General features: G+C 37.6%; 1 protein-coding gene across 1 annotated transcript in view; it reads right to left on the minus strand.

Annotated features, from left to right (window-relative positions):
- DNAJC13 (DnaJ heat shock protein family (Hsp40) member C13) overlaps positions 1-24,048 on the minus strand; it is a 116,637-nt gene that overhangs the window by 19,309 nt on the left and 73,280 nt on the right. The window contains exons 31-45 of the mRNA XM_034661823.1: positions 22,663-22,864; positions 21,014-21,129; positions 20,093-20,171; positions 18,584-18,719; positions 16,656-16,840; positions 16,140-16,214; positions 13,369-13,488; positions 12,318-12,497; positions 11,372-11,539; positions 8,976-9,089; positions 7,538-7,654; positions 5,997-6,174; positions 4,008-4,099; positions 2,037-2,136; positions 100-174 (exon numbers count right to left, since the gene is read on the minus strand). Coding sequence (XP_034517714.1) covers positions 100-174; positions 2,037-2,136; positions 4,008-4,099; positions 5,997-6,174; positions 7,538-7,654; positions 8,976-9,089; positions 11,372-11,539; positions 12,318-12,497; positions 13,369-13,488; positions 16,140-16,214; positions 16,656-16,840; positions 18,584-18,719; positions 20,093-20,171; positions 21,014-21,129; positions 22,663-22,864 — 1,937 coding nt within the window. The remainder of the gene's footprint in view (positions 1-99; positions 175-2,036; positions 2,137-4,007; positions 4,100-5,996; positions 6,175-7,537; positions 7,655-8,975; positions 9,090-11,371; positions 11,540-12,317; positions 12,498-13,368; positions 13,489-16,139; positions 16,215-16,655; positions 16,841-18,583; positions 18,720-20,092; positions 20,172-21,013; positions 21,130-22,662; positions 22,865-24,048) is intronic.

Below are 24,048 nucleotides of genomic sequence, written 5' to 3' on the forward strand. Positions count from 1 at the left end.
CCAAAGCATTCTTATAGTTTATTAGACTGCACAAAACAGTTCAAAATACGCTTCACTTATTCTGAGCATGACTGGATGAGAAAGAACTCTATATATTACCTTTTGCCATTGCTTCTTTGATTATTTTTGTGCTTGATGTCAAAGCATAAAGAGTTTCCAAAACAAGCTGGCGACCTGCAGGGTAAAAGATATTTCAAGGAATGCATCACATCATCACATTAGCTGACATTTACTGGGCATCAGCTCTGTGCCTGGCACTGACCTAGGTGTTCTACAGAGGGTATCATACTTATCTCTTCACAATAACCAGCGACAGGTATTATCATGGCTTTATTAGGAATAAGGAAGATGAGGTTCAGTTTAAAACAGTCCATGGTGTCACAGCTAGTGAGTGGTATAGCTGGGTTTTACACAGAGGTCTTTCTGACTCCAAACTTCACACTCGTAACCACTGTGCCATACTGTCTTCCTACCTTGTTGTTCACTACACAGGCAAAATCTTCTCACCTCCTGGCACTACCCTGAAGACACTGGTCAGGCATCAAAGATTTTTATCTGGTGCTACAGTCTTAGAGAAGTGAATAGGAAGCAGCAGTTCCAAGACACTGCTCCAATCTAAGACATGACAGTATCCTTCTGGACACAGCCTACACACCTCTCATCCCTTGCCATCAAAGTATACTCGGCTCTTGGACTTTACTTTTCCAGAGTCAAATAGCAATGACACACAGGTGACCAATGGGGTAAGAGTTGGCAAAGAGGCTGGAGGCTGCCAAGTATGAGGCTGATACTGAAGCAACAACAAAGGCTGGTCCCTGGGCTGGGCTCCGTTCACATACAGGAGAACACAAATTCAAAGGGAGGTTCCTAAGAGAAGCAACAATACTTTACCGAAAATGTGCCACTGTAAGTCTTTTGAGGGGATACAGGAAAGTTAAATATTTTATGTATTTAATATCCCTTAGCAAACAGTGGAAGACAGATAATTTAGTCTAAAATACAAATGACAGCAGAGTAGGCTGAGATATCTAGATGTCAGCCATTTCACCTGTAAGCTTAAAATACTGATTGGACTATAGTTTTCCAATTATGATTTTTGTAACATTCTTTACGTCGCAGTCAGTGTTATTTTGCATTGTTTGAAGCCTCACAAAGCTACTGAAAACCAATAAAAAAGAAAATCTAAAGTTATAAGTATGACACAAATAATGAGCAAATGACTTTCAAAAGCTGTCATTTTAGAGAACTATTTCAAATGTCATTTATTAAAGAAAACAAAATTATTCAATGGCAATTCAACTCCATTCAAGTCACTGAACTTGCACTATTGTGTGCAAGGCACTAAGGCATAAAATGAAAAGAGGTTCTTACTCTCAAGGAGGTGGATAGCTGTGAGCCAAGAGCAACATGGCTCCAAGGGGTTGGCAAAGCCAAGTGAGCAACGTATTCTGATAGTCAGTGATGAAGTTGGAGCTATACTGCAGTTGCCTTTGAAAAGCATTCTCAAGGTTGATTCCAGCCCAAACACACACTAGTATGTTAGACAACTGCATAGTTTAAAAGGAGCCTATATCAGTGCAGGCTGTATTCAAGAAATAAGATAGGTATATTTTTAAAAACTGATCTCACCTTGGTGGTAATAACCTCTATCTGCATCAAATCAGTAAAGGACAAATAATGCAGGATTGAACTCTAAGCTGAAAACAAGGTAATTTTTATCTTAAGCATTTTTTCCTATCATCCAAGAACAATGATATTTCTTTATACACCATGGGTCAATTCTCAATTACTCATGTGCATACCATACTCAGAAAATTGAAAAACCTAGGTTATTTTCCTTTGCTTTTGGACCTCTCTTAAAGTTTCAACTTCTGAAATGGGAAGACAACTTTAATATAAAGAATACCACTTAAAAGATTCCAAAGTAAATATGGATACCATGTTTTATCAGAGGTTTTCTATTCTCTATGCAACTGCTCCCTCTATAGGTTGGTCATGCTGTGGTTTCCAAAACTCAGTTCATGAAATATACCTACTTGATGGTAATGAATGCAGAAGAGCCAATAAATTGGACAAAACCATTGATTCAGCAATATTGTTGACACAATCTTGGTTAGATGTCACTATATTCACAACCTGAAAATTAAATCAACAGGACATTAAGAGTTCTGGAAATAATTCTGGACCTAAGTAAAATTAAGTCCAATTAGTCAGACCTAAGTAAACTTGAAGCTTCACAAAAGTGAAAAAAATGTATGGAGGGGGAAATAATTTTTTAGAATTTAATTTTAAAAGATTGGCTTTTTTACTTTGATCTTTTGTGAAATAATAAAAATAATTAAAAATGTTAATGCTCATGTATGTATTATATATATTAGCTTCCTACTGATTTAGACATAAGAATTAAATGTAATAATCTAAAAAATATTTTAGAAACAAGTCACCATCTAGAGGTTATTAAGAAGCATTCAATCCGATACTGGTTCATGCTCCATAACTATATATTCCAATCACAGAACTGGGGTAGGGAGTGATTAGGAAGATAATGATTATCACTACTGGGACAGACTTCTTGCTTTTAGAGGGAGAAAGTAAATGTCTTCAGTGCCCAGCACAAGAGATTTAGTTTATCTTCCTATTATAAAGAAACAGGCATGTTTTTCTTTCAAAGAGGATGACCTCTCAAGTCTAACTTTTATACTATACACCTAAAGATCAATGTCGCTTAACTTGAACCAAGTGGTCAGCATCTCAAACCAACATGTTAGATTTAATAATGTTCATTTGAAAAGCTATAAGGTACATGGAGGAATTAAGTAGAGAAACACACTTTTCAATTAAAAGAACATGCTTGTTAAGATTTTTTGACCAATTTAACGTGTATTGTTTTATTAAAAAATCTTTTAAACCAAAATGCAACCTTAAGAACATATTATACAACTAATTCGCAAACTGCTCATAAACCTGTTACTGCAGGGTTTAATTTGGTGTTCTTTACAATAAACTGTGTATGTTACAATTAGCAGGATCATCTGAAAAGTGATCCTGGGAGCTTATTCTGGGTTGCCTAGACAATGAGACCCCTGTAGCCAGGGACCTCCTGCTTCTCCCAGAAGAAAAGGCCTCACCCAGCATCTCACTGGACCAGTGGTTTCATTCTCCTAAAAAAGGGACTTCCCAACTTCTCTTGGACCTCTAAAGCCCAAAGGTTCTGAGCAGCTGGCTTTCTTAGCTCCTGTAAACAGCATAAAAACCCAGTTGTCTGTCTGTAACCCTCACTAAAGAGGTTGCTTTTGTATTAATCTATAAAAAGGGACAGTAACTGAAGGGAAGGGGGTAGGCCTGTCCTCTGAACACAAACCTACAGTGTGTGGCCAGCAGTATGCCCTGGTCTCTGGGGACACTGAGAGATCAGGGAATTCCTGCCCCTCTCTTCTTGTCATCTCTGGCTTCCAAGCTTCCCCAGTAAAGCCCATTTCTTCACCCATACTGCATGACACTACATAATGCATCCCAAGGTCTGATGCATGACAGACAATGACCACACAGGGAACCAGACTAAACAACACTGTGCATGTTTGCTCTTCAAAATGAGTATACTAATTTAAATTTTAAGAACATATTTACTTGGCTTAATAGATTAAATGAAAAAAAAAAAAGAAGAAGAGGGGCGCCTGGGTGGCACAGCGGTTAAGCGTCTGCCTTCGGCTCAGGGCGTGATCCCGGCGTTATGGGATCGAGCCCCACATCAGGCTCTTTCACTATGAGCCTGCTTCTTCCTCTCCCACTCCCCCTGCTTGTGTTCCCTCTCTCGCTGGCTGTTTCTATCTCTGTCAAATAAATAAATAAAATCTTTAAAAAAAAAAAAATTTATCTTCAATAATTTGATTCTAAACATGCATATAAGGTATTCTGGATCAGAGACATTAACATTATTCAACTAANGGCCTAAACCACATATAGTAGTGGTAAGAAAGACAGCATGCTTTAATATAAAATTCCTTTACCTCTAAAGCCAATTGCTGCACTTGACCTGCTCCATGGACTCGGAGAAGAGAAAATATTAACTTAAAGTGCCCAATGCATTCAGTTTCAGAGCCTAGGGAATAAGAATAAAAGCTTTATCTTTTATTTCTAGGAGATGTTCTAAAGTACAGACCTTCAGAAAACTGATCTACACCGTTGTTTACTGTCAGTTATAAGTCTCTGATAACCCTTTCCCAACATTTGTGACATGAAATGGAGTACCTCCTAAGCAGCAATCTTAAAAGGCAAAAAGATAGAATTTCTTTGTTTTGTTTTCATTTCCATCCATACTAGCCCTCAGGCTAAAAACAAGAAATATATCAAACACACAATCCAAATGCAACATAAAAAATAAGGGTATAAGGTGGTAATTTTACTCTTTACATCTAGACCTTAGAGCTACCCCCCTCAGCCTAATCATATTTTGGGAAAGTGTGACATCATTTAATTTAGACTGAATTAGAACTCTGCCAGTTGAGGACTACATTACAAACAACTGTGTGGATATACAAAGGACTCCTTGTGACAATACATAAAAACTGAATAGCATTTCCATTCCTACTCACTTCAAATCCCAATCCCATATATTTACTACCATTCTGTTAATAGAATAAAAATACTAAACATGAAGATTCTATAAAGAAAGAGGGAGTAATCAGAAGGGGGAATGAAGCATGAGAGACTACGGACTCTGAAAAAGAAACTGAGGGCTTCAGAGGGGAGGGGGGTGGGGGAATGGGATAGGCTGGTGATGTGTGGTAAGGAGGGCACATATTGCATGGTGCACTGGGTGTTATACGCAACCAATGAATCGTGGAACTTTACATCAAAAACCAGGGATGTACTGTATGGTGACTAACATAATATAATAAAAAAACATTTAGGGGCGCCTGGGTGGCACAGCGGTTAAGCGTCAGCCTTCGGCTCAGGGCGTGATCCCGGCGTTATGGGATCGAGCCCCACGTCAGGCTCTTCTGCTATGAGCCTGCTTCTTCCTCTCCCACTCCCCCTGCTTGTGTTCCCTCTCTCGCTTGCTGTCTCTATCTCTGTCGAATAAATAAATAAAATCTTTAAAAAAAAAAAAAGATTTAAAAAAACATTTAAAAAAAAACATGAAGATTCTGTTCAGTGTATTTTTCCTTTTACTATATGGTAGTAAAACACGCAGTATAGTCTGTAATTTTTTGAGGCTTCAGAAGATAATTCACTAAGACTCCTCAACTTAAAGGAGTCTGAAAATATTCTATAAATGGACTGCTTTTCAATTCATTTTCAAACCACTATAGCACTGTAATATATACAGAAAAGAGCAAAAGAGTACCTGAAGATTAATGATAAATGTTAATAAAAAGGATTTGGGGTCTTCAAGTTATTTAATTTGTATTGTTTTAGGTTTTATACTCCATATTTGTTATCAAAGTTAAAATTAGAAGAGGCTTTCAAATTTTCACTCACTCATGCATCTCCCTGCTGTCAGGCAAGAGTGGTAACATTTTTGGAAATGTCCTCTTAAGGCTGTTTAAGAATGAAAACTCACACTTTATTTCAATTTTTATACACCAAAACCTTCAGGTAGTTTCTCAAAAATGTTAAGTGCCCATATGTGCATAGCACTGTGTTAGAGACAAATTAGATCACCTAATAAATCAATCTAATTCAAGTACTTATATGTCAACTTAGGTCATCAATGTGAAATTTAATACTATCAAGTTATTCTGCCTTTTCAACTCATTGAGACTCATTTTCACTTAGAGATATGAATTCTAAACATGATGCCTTGATCTCCCCTCCTTCCACCCTACTGTTTACAGGTAAAAATATTACGAGCTCAATTCTTGTTAAGTTATATCAAGTAAAACATTATAACCAAGTACACTATTTTCTTTGAGTTTCTCTGATAAAATTGAGAACTGGAATTTTTAGGGCCCTTCTTTTGTCAGGATCTTAGGATCAAGGGTACAGTCACACACCTGGATTATATTTTATGACATTTCTCAGAGCCTCCAAAGCCATTTCCACTCTTGGCAAGCGGTCTCCATGTTGCTCTGACTCCACTTTTGCAGCATGTGTGATAGCCATGAATGTGTGGAGGTACTGGGCCTGGGAGCCTATATAATCCAAAAGACTTGCAGCAAATGCTTTTGGAACCTAAGTCGAGTGGAGAAATATTTACAAACATGTGTGCCCTCAGAAATAACTATAAGACTCCAGAGCAACACCCATCCCCTTCCCCCCCCCAAAAAAACTTCAAGGTATAGAATGATTAAATAATACATATACATGAACACCTATGAATTTGGGGTGGGTGGGGGGAGTAAAACCCAGTTGCATTAGAAAGCATTTCTCAACTTTTTTTGTCCCAATACATTAAAGATCTGATAGACTCCTATCAGGACCTAAGTGTATCAATTTTGAATTAGTGTAGCTCTTCATTTTACAAATCAAAGTAATTGATAGCACCATATGTAACTTTGACAGTTTGGTTATATTTTTATACTTTAAAAAATATTTATTTAGAATATAAATGCAAAGGACAGTTTTCAAAGAGACTTCACAAATCAATGAACTCATTCTGCTTAACAGCTATTTATATACATTATTCTGTGATACATAACATATATTATGGTTTAGTAAATTCCTTTTAACCCAAGTGCAAACTTTAAAACAAAGCCTCACTGGGGGCCTGGATGGCTCAGTTGGTTAAGCGTCTGCTTTTGGCTTGGGTCATGATCCCAGGGTCCTGGGATCCAGCCCCACGGCAGGCTCTCTGCTCAGCAGAGGTTTGACCTCTGCTCAGCAGGGAGCCTGCTTCTCCCTTCCCTCTGTCTGCCACTCCCCCTGCGTGTACTCTCTCAAATACATAAAATCTTTAAAAAAAAAAAAAGAAAAAAAAAGCCTCACTTCTTCCCACCTTACAAACCAACCAACCACCAAATCCTCCTTGCCACTCCCTCCAGAAAAAACTACAACAAAAAATTCCTACACGATCACCAAGAACTTGAAGACGAAAGAGCTCCTCATTTCCTTCTAAAAGTGACTAGGGATCATCACAAGAAATGACATGGTTTGACCTCAATCATTTTCTTAAAAAATCTCTTTGCTTTCCACTGGTATTTTCGTATTTTCCTCTAACAATTGGCCAGAGAAGTACTTCTGCTGGTGGTCTGATATTCTACACGATGGAATGAATGTATAAATGACCTTGCACTTACAGGAGAGACTAGTAAGTTGAAGGCATATGCACATGACACAGTCGGGTAGCATTATGCATAAAATATTAAAAAATAGGCAAGGAATAACTTATTTTCATGAATCCACAAAACTAAATTCTTCAACATGCAAAATAAAGCAGTTATAAACTACCAATGGTAACCCTATCACATACCCAGGTTAGTATAAGGCATTTGGCAAAGAACAGGTATTATTTCAACTTATTCAGTGTGAATAAACTAGTAGCTTTCAGTAACAAATGACTGAATGTATCAGACAAAACTAAAAGTAGAGAGCTTACCTCTAGCTGGAAAGTAGGGACTTCATTATACACCCTAACAAAAATCTCCCCTACAATAAGTTCTTTGGCATGATCACTATAGACAAATTCTGATCCATAAGTTTTGTCACAATCACCCTTTTTAAAAAAGAAAACAGACTGTTAGATGTAAATCAGAATCATCAGTGTCTGGTTTATAAATCTAACCATATTCAATTTAATAACAGGTCAATAAGCCTGGAAGTTCCATTTCTTTTCTACAGGAAAAATGTGGTGGGACACACATCATAGCACTCAATGCAGTACTAATGTTTACAACTAATAATATGAACTCTGGAATAAGCATAGAGTTATTTTTGTAGTCCAAAGGTTAATATTATAACTCATTTTAAAATTTCAAAAGATCACAGAGGTCATCCAATGAAACGCCTTAGAGCTAATGTTATAAAGCAAGTATGACACTTGGTTCTTCTCACTCCACTCAGCAGACATTGGGCCTATTCAGCTCTAAGGTGATGGAGCTAAGAAATGAACACATCTGGACTGGCCTTTAAAAAGTAATACACTGAACGAAAGTGCTGGAAAGTAGAGTCTCGGGGGGGGGGGGGAAGGGTAATATTATAGAGGTTGCCAAACCAGGAAGAGTTTCTATTTAAGGAAAAGGAAAAGACAGAAAGGAGGAATGACAGAAAAACAGTACCAATGAAGATTTAGGTGGAATTACACAGAATTTAAGTTGGACTGAAATGGTATGTAAAAGTATACAATAAATTATAAAGTGCTAAACAAAGAGAAGATGCTATTATGTTTCTTCTGGTAAAAGAACAGATGTATAAAAACATGAGACCTGTTCTCCCCAGCTCTGCAATTCTCAAAACTTGGATCTATACAGAGTTCTGAGTGACTATCATGAAATGAGTTTTAAAAAAAAAATCTTGAATAATTCAGGACATAGTGGTGTTGTTTAGTAAGTTCTAAGCCCATAAACATAACTGTTTGCTAAACCATCAAGTCTCAACCATCTAGTGTACGGATTATGCAGGCCTTATCCTTATTGGCCACAAGTACTGTCTTGTTTTTTTTTTTTCATAGCTTCATAGATTCTCCATCTGAAGGTGGCAAGACAGGACAAACTGTTCGATTCTGATACCAGAAAGTAACTTTGACATACTGGGAAAAGAGGCTGAAGAGAACAACTGCAAGAGTGCTTTTGGAGAGAAAAATTCATTAAAATGGGGAACAGCTACATGTAAACGGGACAACAACAAACACGACTGTATCACTAAGTACAAGAACGCCGTTTTTACACGGGCCACACGTCGGGTGGCAAAAACCTGTAGGCCTGCTTAACACCAAATGGAGAATCAGTACGTTTCTGTCTTGTCAGTACTGAGTTATGTTCCCAGAGAATACTTTTTGAGACCAAGTTATCCCAGAAGTTTATGAAACAATAACATACTTTTTTAATCATGTTCTCTTGTTGGAATTCAAGGAACTCAAGCAGTTCTGCTCTTGTAGAATTGTTCCATATCAAATAGGGGCTCTCAGTGTTGCTATTGAGCATCTTCAGAATCTAGGACACACAATATTACTGTTTTGTAACATTTAGAAAGAAAATAGTGCAAGTTCTCATTTATTGAAACTGTTGATGACATGCCAAGCCCTGTGATAAGTGCCTTAAGTATAATGGGTCTCAATAATTCTAACAAGTTTGTTGATACTATCCATTCTGCAGCTGAGAAAAATCAAAGCTAAGAGCAATCTAATGATTTGTCCCAGGTCACACAGCACAGGCCTTAAGTGGGGAAAACTGGGATTCAAATCGGAATCTGTATGACTTCGTATCCTTAACATTTGCTCTACTACAGTGAAAATTATGAGAAAGTTTATGCTGAAACATTTAATAAACACAAGCTTAGAAAGAATCATACTAACTTTATATAAACATATCAGAACACAAAATCTAAGTCTTTCTGAAGCATACTGCTATGAAGGGAAGCAAAATTTATGGGCAGATAGTCACTTCAGATGTTCTTGGCCAAACCCAGACTCAAGGCTGCATTAAGCAGTTCTGAAGGCATAGCTTCTGACTGCTTGGCCATCCACGGTGCTTTCCCTTTTTTATTTAGTTCTCCTCGATTAGAAGTATATAAATAGACATTTGACTTTCCTTCGAATGTTTTAATACAAATTTTTGTACATTTTACACTTACAAAGCTCTATGCTACCAGGAAATCAGTGGGTTAGTACCTTCATCTTAGACAAAACCAACTAACCTGTTTTTAAAATCTTAACTACTAGTTAAGTAAAATAACAAAGAATACATTCTCAGGAGGGATGCCTGGGTGGCTAAGTTGGTTAAATGTCTGCGCTTAGCTCAGGTCATGATCCCAGTGTCCTGGGGATCAAGTCCCGCATCAGGCTCCTTGCCCAGCAGGGAGTCCGCTTCTCCCTCTGCCTGCCACTCCCCCTGCCTGTTCCCCCTCTTTTTTTTATCCCCCCCTTTCTGACAAATAAATAAAATCTTAAAAATATATATATATATTCTTAGGAGAATTGTAAAACTTTGAGAACTGGTGGTTTAAAATAAGCATTTTGAAAAATCCAGATGGCGTTCAGACCAAGATTCTGAAATGCCTTTTTTCCCCTCCCTGTAGCTTATCAACAACCTGACAGTATTTCCGGAAAGAATGTCTCACCAGCAAAATGTATCACACTGGTGAACACAAAATTCAGAAAAAGTACAAAGATCAAGAGCGGCATCTAAAGCTCTTCGCTCTTACTCAAGGGGCACTGAAAAGCAATGGCCTACACCAAAAAGAGTCAGACTTTATTAACAAAAAATGTTTAATAAATTCTAAGAATACTTTATATTTGGAACACTGAGGACTTCTTCCCTTCCAAAAGTATTGGATAATCATTAGAGAAAACATAAAAATAGCCAATAATTCTACCATTCAGGGATAACCCGGTTAACAATTTAGTACAGATCCTTTTTTTTTAATACCAAAAATGGGATTTTTAGCCTTTTCACTTAAAATACTTTGAACATCTTTCAACGTCTTTAAAAATACCTTTACAATTTAAGGCTTCATGGTACTCTAATGAACGGATTTTTATAGTTTAATTCTTTAATGATACATTCTTAAATTGTTTCTCAATAATCCTCCCAGAAGAGGCCAAAGAAGTTGGGACAGCTGTCAAGTCATGCTTGATTTCTGTCATGAATGCGTGTGTATGTGTCTGTGTGTATTAGCTTTTAGGATTTCAACCCTGAGTCTAACTTAGAGATTACTTGTAAGAAATAGCCAAAAATAAGGAGCATAGATGGCTTAGTCAGATAAGTGTCTGCCTTCAGCTCAGGTCAAGATTTCAGGGTCCTGGGATTAAGCCCCAAGTCAAGCTCGTTGCTTAATGGAGAGTCTGCTTCTCCCTCTCCCTTTGTCCCTTCCACCCACTCATGTGCTCTCTCTCTTCTCTCTCAAATAAGTATCTTAAAAAACAAAACAAAAAGCCAAAAATAGACTCTGGATGTCCTAACTCCCAGTTCTCTGCCCATTGTGAAACACCATTTCCAAGTTCATTCTCTTTTCCTGTCCCCTTGTGACTCAAGGTTGCAAAGAAGTATGGTGGGCTCCAGAGCTGAGAAACATAAAAGTTTATTTCCCCCTGCAGAAAGAGTGGGCTTGTAGAGCTGATATCATCAGCATCAATCCACAATAAACTGAACTTCTCAGATGAGAGAACAAACATGAACATTTTCAATTTTTAGGTTTCCTAGAGCAATCAACATTGTTGTGTTGCTCTACTATTTGCAATATTCATCAAAACCCGGGCTACCTCTGAAGCACGTACCTCCGTAGCACTAACCACAGCAAGTTTTCTAGCAACATAGGGTGTCAGCATGCCAGCTAAACTTTTTCTTATGGTTGGATTTTCTGGGGTTGCCTGTTCTTCAGGCAGATACCCTCCAAGGCGACTTAGAGCACGGACACTCAGTTTAGCAAGGCTGTTGGCTACTTCCTGTTACAAAGAAAATTAAGACTTTGAAGTAGATCTGTAATCGCTTCTCGGCCTTTTGGCTAAGATCAAGTGTGAAGTAAATCTGTCATATTACATACATAACATGGTACCTTTATGGAATCAAAACCATATGGAAACACAAAACAAAACTATATGGGACATATTTAAGGAGCAGAAAGCAAGTCCCCAACACTGCCTTTCGGAGCTTGGGCATTAGAGCTTACTCTTTCACTTACGCAAAGGAAGATAAGAATCTGTATACTCATTTATAGCCAACAAAATATCTTACAGATAACTGGAAGGAGCACATTTGGGGTGGTGAGTAGGGGATAAGCAGGCAGACTTGCCTGCTAGAGGAAACACACTAACAATAGGAACAATGAATGACAGTGACTAAAAAAGGAGAGACAGAAAAATATTCAAGAATATCAGTTAAGTACTCAAGTATCTAGAGGCAGCTAGCCCCAACAGCCTAATATTACTCTTATATTTCCCTATGTTACACAACCATAAATTTTGCAATCATAAAGGTGATTATAATAATCAAGAAAAGATTGTTATATCCAGTATATGCTACTGCAAATTCCCTCCCCTTGAATCCTTCTAGCATGAATGGTTAAGATAAAAAAACTTTGGGGCTTAAAGAGCAATAAACTTAGTTATCTAGAAAAACAGTTTATGTCTGGGGCTCTGGATAGCTGGAACTTCGCTTTGCATTAACTTGGCATTAACCTACGGTTTGGGTTCAAATTCAAGATTAGAGCAGTGTGAAAGCTACCTGCTGGTTTGTTTCCTCGCTTTTCTGAATGCCACTCTCTTCTAGTGTGTAGTCATAATTAAACAGATAACCAAGCAGATGCCACAAAATCCCAGCTTGAAATAGGTGTGTCTGTAGCCAGAAATCCACAGCAAAAGAACTGACACATTCAACTCCAAGAGCAGCAACCCGCGGAATACTCTGAGAGAATAAGAATAACGAAATTAATTACAGGGTTTAAAAAAACTCCCAAGAGAAACTGGTTGTGAATGCATGTCAAGCTAGCTATCTTACTGTGCAAAGATGTTTACCTCCTCTTATAGTTTCAATTCCAATTTAAATCTGAATCCAATACCCTTTAAAGCCTAAAATTAAAAGTGACCCAGTGACAAAGACACAGAATTATCTTTGAAGCTAGTGCTCAAAGACTCTGGAATATAGTTTTCGTCATTTTTCGTATCTTTAATTTTTAAAAATAGTGATAAGGCATTAACAGCAACTCATATGCTAGGATCTTATGTGTATCAGCAGTATCTTTAGTGCAGGTATGTGGATTTGCTTCCTCATATTAGAGTTTGTATTTTTATTAAATACTTCTAAGGATAATGTGCAAATAGATTTTCATCGGATTCCTTATTTCTAGATACCTCAGTCCAGGATCAGCACCCCACTCCTGTTCTATTCCAATGCAACTCACTCTGTCCAGTTATCTAAGAAATCTCTCTCCCTTTCCCAGGCACCTCTTCCACCTACCCCCAGCCAGTTGCCCTCAGCAGAACTGGATTGGGAGGAAGTGCTAAGTTCTCAGCTCCCCAAAGCCCTTTCCCACCAGGCAGTGACTGACACTTTCCTTTACATGTATCACTTTAGTTTTATTCCTTACGGGCCACCTTAAGAACAAAAGCCTCCAATTACAGCAAGGGTTCTATGAAAAATGACTTAAGAGATCCAAATAATGCACATAAAAATAATTTGGGGAAAAGAGCTTATTTATAAATTGGGGACTGGCTACTTACTTGACCAGAACACCCACTGCTTACTGCATCCAGAAAGCATTAAAGAAGAACTGTACCTTGCCAAAATATAGCACCCGACAGAGATCCTTGATGATGCCAGGCATTTCTGTGATCTTCTCTCGGCATTCTTCAAACTGAGCAGCCACACTATAGCATTTGCTTATGTGTCCACACACCTGCATACAATACAACAGAGCAAAAAAAAAAAAGAGTTACATGTGCATTCCTTACTTAAAACAGCAAAAATCAGATCAGCAGAGATTCATGGATAATGCTTAATGGTATATATGATGCTCCAAAATTAAAAAGAACATTTCTACTGAATCACCAGTATTTCTGGATAAGACTTCCCATAGATGCAGGGCTGGCAACCAATGGCCACACAGTGCATGGGCCAAATTAAGCGTGGCCTGTTTTTGTATGGCCAGGGAGCTGTGAATGGTTTTTATACCTTTAAAGGGTTGTAAAGAAAACCACAAAAATATGTAACAGAGACTGTATATAGACTGAAAGCCTCAAATATTTACTCTCTGGCCCTTTATAAAAATTATTTGCCAACTCTGGATTAAGGAATTTTTGTCCAACTTATTAACATTGCAGAATTACAATTCTATGTATGCACTGCACTTCAAAATAGAGGATGAAACTAAAAAGCGGGAACTCGATTGTTTTAAATTCTAAAATCCGCTGGCATAAAAAAAGGATCACATAAAAATATGCATTCTACAATAATCTCAATGAATTCCTGATGGATTTTCTATCAAAGAATTCAATGATAACCTTAACAGAAAGAAAATAAGCCAATTAAAACATTGGGGGGTGGGGGGAGCGCCTGGGTGGCTCAGTTAAGTGTCTGCCTTCGGCTCAGGTCATGATCCCAGGGTCCTGGGATTGAGCCCCACATTAGGCTCCCTGCTCAGTGGGGAGCCTGCTTCTCCCTCTGCCTCTGCCTGCCACTCCCCCTGCCTGTGCTTTCTCTGTCAAATAAATAAAATCTTGGGAAAAAAAAACACAACACTATAAGGATGGATTATTGCATTTATATAAGCCAATGAATGCTAGCTGAACCTGTGGTAATCATTTCACAATATATGTAAATCAAGGCACCAAGCTATGTGCCTAAATTTATACAGTGATGCATGCCAATTATTTCTCAATACAACTGGAAAAAATACTAGGGATAGAGGTAATACTAGGAATGCAGGTAATACTAAGGATGGAGGTAAAGAAGGAAATTAGGGAAGGGGAGAGATTAAATGAAACAAGAATAGCAAAACGGGGGCGCCTGGGTGGCTCAGTCATTAAGCATCTGCCTTTGGCTCAGGGCGTGATCCCGGAGTTCTGTGATTGAGCCCCACATCAGGCTCCTCCGCTGGGAAGCCTGCTTCTTCCTTTCCCACTCCCCCTGCTTGTGTTCCCTCTCTTGTGGGCTGTCTCTATCTCTGTCAAATAAATAAATAAAATCTTAAAAAAAAAAAAAAAAGAATGGCAAAATGACAAATGTCTGAAACTGAGTGGTGGGGATAGAAAGGTTCATTATACTATTCTCTAAGAAAAAAAAAATTAAGCCACTAGATCACAAGTGGTTTAGTGCAGTACTTTTTTTTTTTTATAATAATTTATTATGTTATGTTAGTCACCATACAGTACATCCCAAGTTTCTGATGTAAAGTTCCATGATTCATTACCTGCGTATAACACCCAGTGCACCATGCAATACGTGCCCTCCTTAATACCCATCACCGGCCTATCCCATTGGCCCATCCCTCTCCCCTCTAAAGCCCTCAGTTTGTTTCTCAGAGTCCATAGTCTCTCATGGTTCATTCCCCCTTCTTTTTACCCCCTTCCTTCTCCCTTTCTTCTCCTACCGATCTTCCTACTTCTTACGTTCCATAAATGAGTGAAACCATATGATAATTGTCTTTCTCTGCTTGAACTTATTTCGCTTAGCATTATCTCCTCCAGTCCTGTCCATGTTGCTGCAAATGTTGTGAAATCGTTCTTTTTGATGGCTGTGTAATATTCCATTGTATATATGGACCACAGCTTCTTAATCCAGTCATCTGTTGAAGGGCATCTCGGCTCCTTCCACGATTTAGCTATTGTGGACAATGCTGCTATGAACATTGGGGTGCATATGGCCCTTCTCTTCACTACATCTGTATCTTTGAGGTAAATACCCAGTAGTGCAATGGCTGGGTCATAGGGTAGCTCAATTTTTAACTTTTTAAGGGACCTCCACACTGTTTTCCAGAGTGGCTGTACCAACTTGCATTCCCACCAACAATGTAGGAGGGATCCCCTTTCTCCACATCCTCTCCAACATCTGTTCTTTCCTGCCTTGTCAATTTTTGCCATTCTAACTGGCGTAAGGTGGTATCTCAATGTGGTTTTGATGAATTTCCCTGATGGCTAATGATTTTGAACATTTTTTCATGTGTCTGTTAACCATTTGTATGTCTTCATTGGAAAAGCGTCTGTTCTTATCTTCTGCCCATTTTTTTTATTTGATTGTTTCACAAGGAAACAGTAAAAAAAAAAACTAAGAGGCAGCCCACGGAATGGGAGAAGATATTTGCAAATGACACTAGTGCAGTGCTTCTTAAAGCATGATACAGAGACCAATACCATCAGTATCTCTGGGGAATTTGTTAGAAAAGCATATTCTCAGTCTTCCACCCCAGAACCACTGAATTAGAAAATGGGGGGGAGTGGAGGTCAGCCACCCACACTTTCATGAGCCCTCCAAGTGATCCTCATAGATGTTCAAGTCTGAACTACTATTAGTCTAGTGTACCTTTCTTAGAACCAAACATTTTAGCCTCACCTGTACTGACATGTCACTTGGTTTACTAGAACAATTCAAAACAGCCACACAGCGACTAAATGCCTCCTGTAACACCTGCAAAGAAAGAAGTCAGCCATTAATTCTCCATTTGGACTTGAAGTCTGAAAAGTCTTTCCTGGTAGGAATAAAATATTAAAAACCTTTTACTATTAGATACTTGGTAAATAAATGTGTTTTGCTCAATTAACATTTATCAAACAAACAGACAAAGGATTCCCCAGAAGTTTCTTTTTGAACATTCCCAATAAGCTATTTTGTAAGCAGCAAGTTTATGAATCTTGAATCCAATACTTTCCAATTCACATTATGAAATAAAACTCCATTCTACCTTTAATTTTGACACTAGAATATGGAGAACATAACATGTTATTTGCTAGAATAAATGTTAAGAAATTGCATCAACCATACTTGTACTTGGTGAATACTCTATTGCCAAAAGTCATACAATGTCCTTGAACCAGCTTGAAGAGAAGCACAGAGGTCATTCCATATTACCTCAATTCCATTCTCCCTTCTTAGCTCTTCAGCATTGAGGGCTGAGCAGTTGACAGTATGGAAAGCCAGCTCTGTAGCAGCAGGCAACAACGGTGATTCTTTTGAGAAAAGGAGGTCATCTGAAGTTTCCATTGTTATAGTCCTAATTAGCATGGGGTATCCTGCATATTTATAAGGCTGTAAATCTGAAATAATCAAAGGTTAGTGTTGGGAAATGGCAAACAAAACGATAACTGATTGCCATGGTTTTAAGTTAATTCTGACACTATGTTCAATTATGTTCCCTTAAAGAAACTGACAAAATATTTAACATCTTAAATGTCTCCTAATTCTGGTTCATAAAAAGAAATTAAACCTCGTATAAATCCCCTGAATCTTTCTTTTTCTAGCACACTGGTTTGGCAGATTTCTCTGAAAGGTTTCCACCAAAAATAGAATATTTTCTGATAAATTAACTAAAGTGTGTAGTGGTTTTGATGCTTCTCAAAATACCTATTTTCTATGTTATCCATGGGATCTTTGTACTTTTCACTTAATCACAGACATCACAGATCAGGACCTCACACCAGAACCTATTCAGTATAAATCCCCTTTGGGATAAGTGGGAGACACAACCATGAAAAAACATTATGACCTTGATAAACTAACACTGAGCCACACCGGCCACTCTCATATCGTTACTAGCCATTAAAACATAACCAATGGTTTGAAAAAGACTTCTTTAATCTCATTCTGATTAGTGGTAAATTCCATATAGCTAAATGCTTTACAAATGTGTCCTGCTCAACTCATGAAAAAGTGAATCAATTAATCACTGCTCTCAAATTGCTAGATCCCCATGCTGTCCCCTCCAATACTAAAACTGTAAGCCCACCTGTCTTCAATTACCCAACAGTCCTGCTTATCTCAAACCCCCACCATCCTCTCTTCCTTCTCTCCCAACATCATCCTACAGAGCAAATGGGTCTCCCACAGGACACTTCAAGCCAAGTTCAGTTCCCAAGCCAAAGGATACCTGCTGTCTTGAACCTAACTTCCCATCCCCAACAAAGCCTTTAAAGTTTACAACATACTCCTGGCTTTCTGGGTGCTATTGTTACACAAATGGCCTGCAAACATGCTAGAAATTCCCAATAACCCTGTACTCTGAAATCAATCATTCCTATTTCTTCCACAATAGTGTTTTTCAAACTGTCCCACAGGATCAGAGTTTTTGGTTTTTTTTGTTTTTTTTCTTAAAGATTTTATTTATTTGACGAAGAAAGAGACAGCATTAGCAGGGGCAGTGGCAGAGGGAGAAGCAGGCTCCCCACTGAGCAGGAAGCCTGACGCGGGGCTCAATCCCAGGACCCCGGGGTCATGACGAGCCGAAGGCAGATGCTTAACCGACTTAGCCACCCAGCGTCCCAGGATCAGAGAATTTTGAGAGCTACCACAGGAAATGAGAAGTATGAGAGAAGCATATGATCACGTGAAAAGTTTCTGTTGCTTTTTAAAGACCACACCGTTTTTTAGAAGCTTTTAAAGTTGTAACAGGCACAGTCTATTACATGTGATCTAAGAACAACATGAAATGATCCTTAAGTTCCAGATCCATTATAGATCCCATTTAATGTTTACTGCTAAATGGCTAAACACAAAAACTAACCAAGTACCCCCACAGAACACAAATATCCTTCAGGAAGGAATAATGAAAATTTGCTGGAAATGCAAAATACTGAAAACCATAGGTAAGAAGTGGAAAGTATAATACAAACAACATTTTGGGCCTTCTGACAGAAAACCACTCTTTTACTATATCTAAAATCCAATTCTAAGAATCTTCTGCAATAATAACTCTAAATCTATTACAATATGCTATAGATACAAGTAACCTGGTAGAATTACCTGGAAGGTAAACTAAAATTTGAGAATAACATATGCCTTACCTTCTTTATGACGGTTGAAGAGGATGCTCTGCGTTTTCAAAATTAAAATTATATTCTCTGGATCTGGTCCATCCACTATTTTTGCTGATTTGGTACATAAAAATTCATACGCTTTATTTACTTTTTCAAACATATCCTGTAAATGACCAAGGATAATAACTTTTAGTTTGGAACATCTCAAACCACAACTTCGACAGAACACAGCTGGTTTGTATTTTACCAGTAACTTCTTTAGCTATTACTTTGTTTTTTTACATTAAGAAATTCATTCCAGTCGTAATCTAGCTGGTCTACTTGGAAGGTAAGACTTTTCCTCCTCCCCAAATAGCTTTTTATTGATCTTAATACCATTACTAAAAAATTCTTCTTCACCAGGTTTATACCCACATTGAACTCATACACACCAAAGACAGTTTCTGGGCTATTACAAAAATAGTTATAATAGAAGAGCTACTATTACTGAGTACTACAGCAGGCCTTGTACTATTTATAAACCTCATTTAATCTCCCAAACAGCCATTGAGATGTGTACAGTTATATCCTCATTTTTTAGATAATGTTAAAGAACTTGCCTACGATCACAAAGTCAACTGGTGATGGGCTATGACTTACACCCAGGTCTGAGTCCTAAATCCATGCTCTTAAACTGTTACAACACTGCATTATGTTCCTTGATCTACATGTTGACTCTTGCGTCAGGGTCGTCTTGTTTTACTATTATAGCTATATAGAGTATTTGAACATCTGGTAGGTTAAATCTAGCAATACTGATTTCAAAAATTTCTTCCTGTTTTCTCTCCCAGATGAATTTGAATTGCTATACATTTCTCAAAAAATTCCAAGTTTTTGATTAAAAATGTCTTAAACATATAAAAGCAGTATCTTTTCAATACCAAGTCTTCCCATTCAGGAATACTGTCTGTCACTAATAAAAAAGATATTAACCTTGAAGTCAGTGGAAATTATTCCAAGTTTCTAGCAATAAACTGTATTAGTCTTAGTGATAGAAGTTACTGTGTGATTTCATCTTTTATGAATCTTTCTTGGTATTTTAATAGGAAGCTAGAAGAGGCAGGATCAGGAAATGTTGACACCTGAAAACTTTAAGTCCAATCCAAATGTTCTACTTTTAAGTTGATGTCATTAGAAAAAAAAAAAAAATTACCCAGAGCAATTTGGATGGCAGTAACATCACCTACAAATGATTGAAGTCCATCCACATCCTAATGTTCAATTATTCATGTGACTGCCCATTAGAGTTAATTCTCAGACAGGAGAAAATATCCAGAAGTTACTAGTCACAAGGGCAGTCCTTTTGGTAAACTGAGGGAGGACCATTCGTGCAGAAACCACGGAAATGTGGGCTAAAAGTTAATTTAATATACACCGGGCATTATATTATGAGGCAGATGCTAGCACAGGGAGTGAGTATATCTTTTCTTCACCTACAACAGTAATAGAGCAAAAGGAAGTCAACCGAAAAGTCCTAATTCCAAAAGCAGTACATACCCTCCCTTCTGGATTCTTATCAGGGTGGTACTTTTGTGCAAGTCTGAAGTAAGCTTTTCTAATCTTGCTCTCATCATGCCTGTTAAATAGCAAAATGATTTTTTTAACACAGTAAGGTGCAAGAAAAACTTTTACATCATTTAAAACAATACTGTAAGAACCTTACTTTCATTGTATATGATCATAAATTAGGCATCAAATTAAATCCAGCAAGAGTCAAGAAAGAATATTTTTTATATGTTATCTACCTCTGAAAGATAAAACCTCAATGTTCCCTATGGAAAGTTATCAATCACTTCAAATTACAAAACCATATTTGAAGAACTAAGAAATTTTTTTCAAACTAATTTTTCAAAGTGACACTTCAAACTCTGTAATTTTAAGTAATTTTAACTATCAGCCTTGCCAAAAATACACAAATTCCATCTATACTTAAGAAACTGTCCTTTAAGCCATTTTTCTCTAAAATTATCTATTCTACTATAAAAAAATCTCTAATAAATTGATGAAGTAAATCTGCATTCTTATACATCTGTCACTTAGTGTCCTAAACTATTTCTACCAGATCTCTTCCTCATGTATAACACAAACTGTAAGAGGAAGGGGGAAGATGAATATGTGAGTAACCACCATGTGTGAGATATAGTGCCAGGTGTTTTGCACCCATTATTTCAATTAACAGAGAGCAAAGACTCTACCAGCAAGGGCAGAAAAATGTTAATTCTGCTAATAAATCTGCGATAAATGATAATCACATGGCTATAGTTCCATACGGTTTTTTCCATAGGTGAATATATCAAAGAATAGGCAAAAAAATTTAAAAATTGTTGGTTTAAGAATTTCATCTTTGATATTTATTAATATCTAATTAATATCTAAGACAAGGCAGGCATTTACTACTGTAATACTAAAAATACTCACGGCCCCTGTCCTTGAGGAAGATTAAGCACTTCGTAAGCATCGTCTATTGACATTGTAGGTGGCTTCTTTTCCACTTCCTTCTTCCAGGCATCAAGTGTATCTTTTAGAAGCTTAACCTTAAAGACAGAGGATTAAAATTTCTATCTCTTAAAGTAAAACTATTTCAGTACGTAATTTTTAAGTTACAGAATTCTTGTGCTATATATAAACCGACATTCCTAGGCTCCCCACTGTTACAGTTCTCTGAAATACAAATAACCAAAATCACCTTCTTAGCACTGCTAAATAGGTAGCAATGTATCTGCTATAGGGCTACCTCTCTCCCTTTTTCTCATGTGATTTTTTTTTAGAGGGGGTGGAGGGGCAAAGGGAGGAGAGAGGGAGAGAATCTTAAGCAGACTCCACGCCTAACATGGAGCCTAACATAGGGCTTGATTCCACAACCCTGAGGTCATGAACCTGAGCCGAAATCAACCGACTGAGCCATGCAGACAACCCTCTTATGTAAAATTTTTATTCTCTGCCAATTTTTGTCTTTATTTTTAATTGTTATTCAGGAAGTACGGAAAAATTTGAAATTAGTAGATGATACACTGCAGTAAGAAAGAAAGCAGTATATGGTGGCATGCTTCTCAAGGTGATCTAATGCAATAACTGGTAGGCTGGCATTCAAACAAATCTAAGGGATAGAAAACAAGGGAATCTGGGTAGCAGGTCAGAAGAAAGCTAATATTTACTGCATGCCTCTATGCCAAGGAACTGGGTGCTTTACAGACTGTAGCAGACTTAATTCTTTTATAAAATTTCAATAATACATGAAACCATTCAGATTCTGAGAGACTGCTCCATGTTTCCCACTTGGTAAGTGATGGGACTGGATTCAAACCTAGGTCTGACTAAAAAGCCCACACTCTTCTATTACTTCATGCTGAATCCAAACCAAGTAGCAGAGATACCTGTCTTCATTTGGTCACAGCACTGTAAAGAGGCAGTGTTTACTGGTACAAACAGAACCACTGAAATCTTCTGATGGTAAAGATGATGGTATAACCTCTGCTACAGTAACAAACCAATATGGGCACCCAGGCCTACTTTATTCCAGGCTTCCAGTAGATACTCAGGGGCTCAAGTGGGAGGTTTCCTAAAGGCACTGCTATTTAATGAGTAGGTCTCACTTAGGACCTCCTGTGTGCCAGGAATTATGCTATTTTTAATACAAGTTCTCAATTTTCCCAACCACATGAAATATTTGCTACTAGTGGTAGTAGTACTATTACCATAACTGAGGCCTAGAGAAATCAAGCAATGTTAAACAGACCTAATGGCCAAACTGAGACTCAATCCCAGACTGCTAACTCCAACATTTGTGAGCAAGCTATTATTGTATATAATTGTTTATATACATGAAATATTATTTATTTTGTCAAAGAGATCAAGATGAAGTTTTTAATACTTCCTTAAAAAGCTATCTTTCAGTTTAAGATTTACCCAGATATATTAAACTACACTTAGAGTTACATAGTGCTTGCTTAAATAAGAGGGAACACTTAAGGAAGCTATTATCCTTATCAGAGGAGGAAGAAATATCCAGAACTGATTAGAGGCTATTTTTACAGTTTGAGAAGGCACAAAATAATCTACCGACTTACTGGATCTTTAATGGGCCAATCAGGAAACCGGACTGTATCACAAAGTTGTTTGAGGTAATAAATATTACAAAATAGTTCATTTTCTAGTTGTGGATAGTTGATTACCGGGATGGGACAATACTGATAAAGTGCTCTTGTGTTACTCTGAAGACGTGGTGTGAAATCAGCAAGATGGGCAGCAATCTTCTCTATCATGAGGCGCCTACAATTACAAAAATCTCCAAGCATTATGAAGGGATTATTTCAGTTAAAAAAAAAAAAAAGTTAAGACAGGCAATCACACAAGATAATTACATGGATCTTCTTTACAGTAATTCAATTACTGGCCTAAAATTGAGTGTTTATAAATATGTTACTGAGGGCATTCTAAAGTTCTTGTGTAAAAATCCTCAATGGATGTAAACTTATTTGTAGTACTTATCTATAAAGACAACCATAGAACGAAAGGCTGATATTACCGGTCCTTTCAAAAATCAGCCACTAGAAGGTCAAGTGGTGTGGTATGGCATCTGCGTACCTCATGTAATGCATGAGGGTATAACCAGGGGACTAAGTTTCCTACCATCCCAAAGAAACCCACTACATGGTATTTATTTTAGTTAACAATCTGGGGTCTGGCCCTCAGTTCAGCAAAAACTTGATTTAATTAGTACACAAACAGCTATATCTTTTAAATAGGGACTTTTATTAACCAATCACAGGAGAAAAATATTAGATAGAAAAACTATCTTGTAAGCCTTTTCATATTCCTATATATTTGTTCCCAGTGAAAAACATGACTGTCATACAGAATACATTCAAGCTGGTGGCTAGCACATGCCAAGTCTATGGGTCAGCCTAAGCAAACAAGCCAAAAGATAACCAGCAAGTGGCACTGTGAGTGTGAAGTCAGCCAAGGGAGTGAGTAACTGACTCAGGAGACCAATTACCATCCAGCTAAGAGGACTGAGGGGTTCTCCACAGAAGTGGTGGCCTTGACATTCAATCTATGAAGCTGCTCTTTTCCAAAGCCTGTCTGGATGCTGACATCTGTTCTGTGCCTCTACTTTTTCTTGTTTTCACAGGCTTTTCCTCTTAGAAGACATTCTTTAGGAATGCTAACTTCCACATTAAGGTCAAAATGTGCTGACTAGGGAGCCTCATTCTAAAATGATTTGGGGTATCTCTGGTGTGATCCATTCTACGTGGGCATAGTTTTTAATTAGTGGAGTACAATTCTATTTCCAAATACCAAGGGGGCATGTCTTGATTTTATCTCTATATATTCCTTGTATATATACTGCCTAAAATTCTACCAGTTCTATAGACTGATTTAAGAATCACCAGTGGTTACTGGGTGTTTACCCCAAAGATACAGACGTAGTGAAGAGAAGGGCCATATGCACC

This window comes from Ailuropoda melanoleuca, chromosome 6, assembly GCF_002007445.2.
Source record: "Ailuropoda melanoleuca isolate Jingjing chromosome 6, ASM200744v2, whole genome shotgun sequence".
NCBI classification, from domain to species: Eukaryota; Metazoa; Chordata; class Mammalia; order Carnivora; family Ursidae; genus Ailuropoda; species Ailuropoda melanoleuca.